Source organism: Artemia sp. Qi Xiang Cuo, unplaced genomic scaffold (genome assembly GCF_049724085.1).
Source record: "Artemia sp. Qi Xiang Cuo unplaced genomic scaffold, ASM4972408v1 HiC_scaffold_821, whole genome shotgun sequence".
In the NCBI taxonomy this organism is placed as follows: Eukaryota; Metazoa; Arthropoda; class Branchiopoda; order Anostraca; family Artemiidae; genus Artemia; species Artemia sp. Qi Xiang Cuo.
This window is the reverse complement of record NW_028298230.1, coordinates 1-3,107: the sequence shown is the minus strand read 5'-3', so window position 1 is coordinate 3,107 and position 3,107 is coordinate 1. Positions and strand designations below refer to the sequence as shown.

General features: G+C 34.8%; 1 protein-coding gene across 1 annotated transcript; it reads left to right on the top strand.

The window, feature by feature from the left end:
- Positions 1 to 369: 369 nt before the first annotated feature.
- On the top strand, positions 370 to 1,885 carry LOC148938804 (uncharacterized; the record flags this gene model as incomplete). Its single annotated transcript, XM_089107522.1, has 2 exons — positions 370 to 508; positions 1,571 to 1,885. Coding segments are annotated over 2 exons (316 nt in total), but the record flags the coding sequence as incomplete, so codon positions are not given.
- Positions 1,886 to 3,107: the final 1,222 nt, after the last annotated feature.

Genomic DNA, 3,107 nt, shown 5'->3' with positions numbered 1-3,107 from the left:
GGGGAAGGGACATTTCTATGAAAAGGACGCCGGACTTCCCAGCATTATTTAAAAAAAGATCAGAAATTTAATATAAAAAAACAAGTATTTCAACTGCAACAGCAGCAACATCGAAACTTTAAACGAACAGAAAATATTACATTTTCATTTACATTTCAAATATTACATTAATATATATATATATTAAACAAGTTTAATATATATATATATATATATATATATATATATATATATATATATATATATATATATATATATATAGGGTCGCGGGGGGCGCGACCCTTATATATACATAATTTTTCGAAATTATTACCGGTGTGACCCTCACTCCTTTCCTCCCTCATTACTCCTTTTTCATTTTGTTTCCAGAGCTACATTGATTCACGGCTACCTGCCTCAAGAGATACTTGGAACCTCAGTTTACGAGTACCTACACGCTGAAGATATGCTCAGTTTAGCAGCTTCTCATAAAGCTGTCTTACAAAAACTTGAAGAAGTCATCACACCGGTAACTAATTCGAAAAAATATGGGGATTTAAGCAGCAACTTTACATTGGAGGATCTTTCCATGGGGGAAGGGAATTTTCTATGTAGTGGTGCCACATTTTCCAGCATCATTTAAAAAATTTATCAGAAATTAAATGAAAAAAAACTAGTTTTTTTTTCAACTGAAAGTAAGGAGCAACATTAAAACTTCAAAACAAACAACAACATTAATACGAACAGAAATGATAAGGTATATGAGGGGGTTCGCCCCCTAGTCAATACCTCGCTCTTTACGCTACTCGTAAAGTAGCGTAAAGAGGTTCTCTGATACGCTGAATATGATGGTGTGATTTTCATTAGGGTTCTATAGTTTTTAGGGGCTTTTCCCTTTTTTTGAAATTCAGCCAAATATTCTCAGGCGCGTAACTTTTGATAGGTAGGACTAAACTTGATGAAACTTATATATTTGAAATCAGTATTAAAATTTGATTCTTTTGATGTATCTATTGGTATCAAAATTCCGTTTTCTACAGTTTCGGTTACCATTGAGCCGGGTCGCTCCTTACTTAAGAAGTAAGGATACAGAAGTGCTATCCTTTTAGTCACTGAAATCATGTCGAAAATCCTTTCCTAGCTGTAGTAAATCAAAGGTGTTAAGGTCCAAGAAATAAATTCCATAAGGGGGACGGAAACTGCAAAAGGGACTTTCCGGCTTTTTGACTAGCCCTTAGGACTTGCTAGGTTTTGAGACCTTTAGACCTGACTAAGACAATATTATTATCCAAAGCTGTATTTTACAAGGACCATAATGAGAAATAGAGTAATCCCGAAAAAACTGAAATGTATTTTTGAAGTTACTTAAGTTTATAAATTAGACCACTCGATCCAGTGTGTATATTTTAAGAGCGGACGGGGGTGATAGTAACAACATTTGAATTACCATAAGTGAGCTCGTGTGTTTGTTTTGTACATTTGATTACGTTTGTAATATACCAGTCAACTTAATGAGGCAAGTTCTTGCCAGTGCGTAAGCCAAATCACAAATGTTGAGTACGTTTCATAGTCCTTTTTTTGAAAATTGTAGGCTGGAATGATCCTCCTGTTACTACTGGGACTGCACCTCGTAAGCCCTTTAAGAGACCGAAAGCTCCACCTCATCCTCTTCTTCGAGGTCAGGAAAGTTCTTCGGCAGCCTCTGTCATTGGCTAGAAACTTGCCTCCCAGTGAACTTCTCTCTCATTTAGTACCAGGTGAACTATAGTTCTCACAACATTTTTTGATTTAAAATTGTTTTTTTTTTTTTTTACAATTATAGTGCTGATATTTTATTCTTTGTCTCGTTTGGTTACAGGTTAATTACAATTGATAAAATTTTTTCATTTATAATTTTTTCTTTAAAATAATTATATTTATATATTTTCTCTCTCTCTCTCTCTCTCTCTCTCTCTCTCTCTCTCTCTCTCTCTCTCTCTCTCTCTCTCTCTCTCTCTCTCTCTCTCTCTCTCTTTTTTCTCTCTCTCTCTTTTTTCTCTCTCTCTCTGTTTTTTTTAGCAGGGCTAAAGAGGACTTTGTTACCCTTGTAGTAAAGATTTTTAAATTTGGCAAAGGCTTCATCTACACAATCAAACTTTAACTATGCGTAATAAAATTTTGAAAAGACCTTATTTAATTCTTGTTCTGTAACTTATAAATAATGCTGATGATACTTTCCCCCATGTATTTATATAGGTACTAGTGAAAATTGCACCCAAGCCCTCCTTTTAATAAGTATAACGAAGGAAAACAGAAAACAATTTACATTCAATAAAAACAGCAATATAAATTAAACGTTATATGAACTAAAAGTCTGGAGTATTTTGGTTGTCAAGGTTTCTCTACGTATCATCCGATTCAAGCTTCATACTCTATGGCTTCCGAAGTAAAAAAAAACCATTGACTTTATCAGCAAGCCGGTTTCTTTTGTTGGTTTTATTATTATTTAATGGCGAAAACAAAGTCTCGAAAACGCGTTGAAGAAAACATTATTATATTTGCCATCGCTGTATTTCCTTTTTTTACGATGTCGTAAATGTCGACTAAATTTTTGCAGGTCCAAATTTTCCCATGGATATGGTTCCATCTCCATATCCTTAGAATTCACATGTGCTCCTTTTTTCGGAAAAAGCGTTTCACACATATGTATCTTATGTTCCTCAGTAAGAAGGTCAGGTATCCCTATTTGTATGCAAGCAAAGTGAATTGCTTTACGGCCATACATATCTATAGAGTTAATGTTAGCACCAAATTTCAAAAGAGTGTCAATAAACTCCAGATTACCATTGTACTCTTGACTGTACTCATCGTACTCTTGATGTGTATACCAAACCACTCCCAAGTGCAGCGGTGTAATACCACTTTTAGTTTTAGAATCAACCTCAGCACCGTATTCCAGCAATAATTTTGCAACATCCATCAAACCACGACGAGTTGCAATGTGTAATGCAGTGGTTCCATCCTCTTTTTTAGCATTTACATTAGCTCCATTACTCAAGAGCAGTTTGCAAATTTCTTTATTATTTCTTTGCAAACCTCTTTCAGCTGCTAAGTGGAGTGACGTAATTTCGCTTTCATTCGGGCCAGAA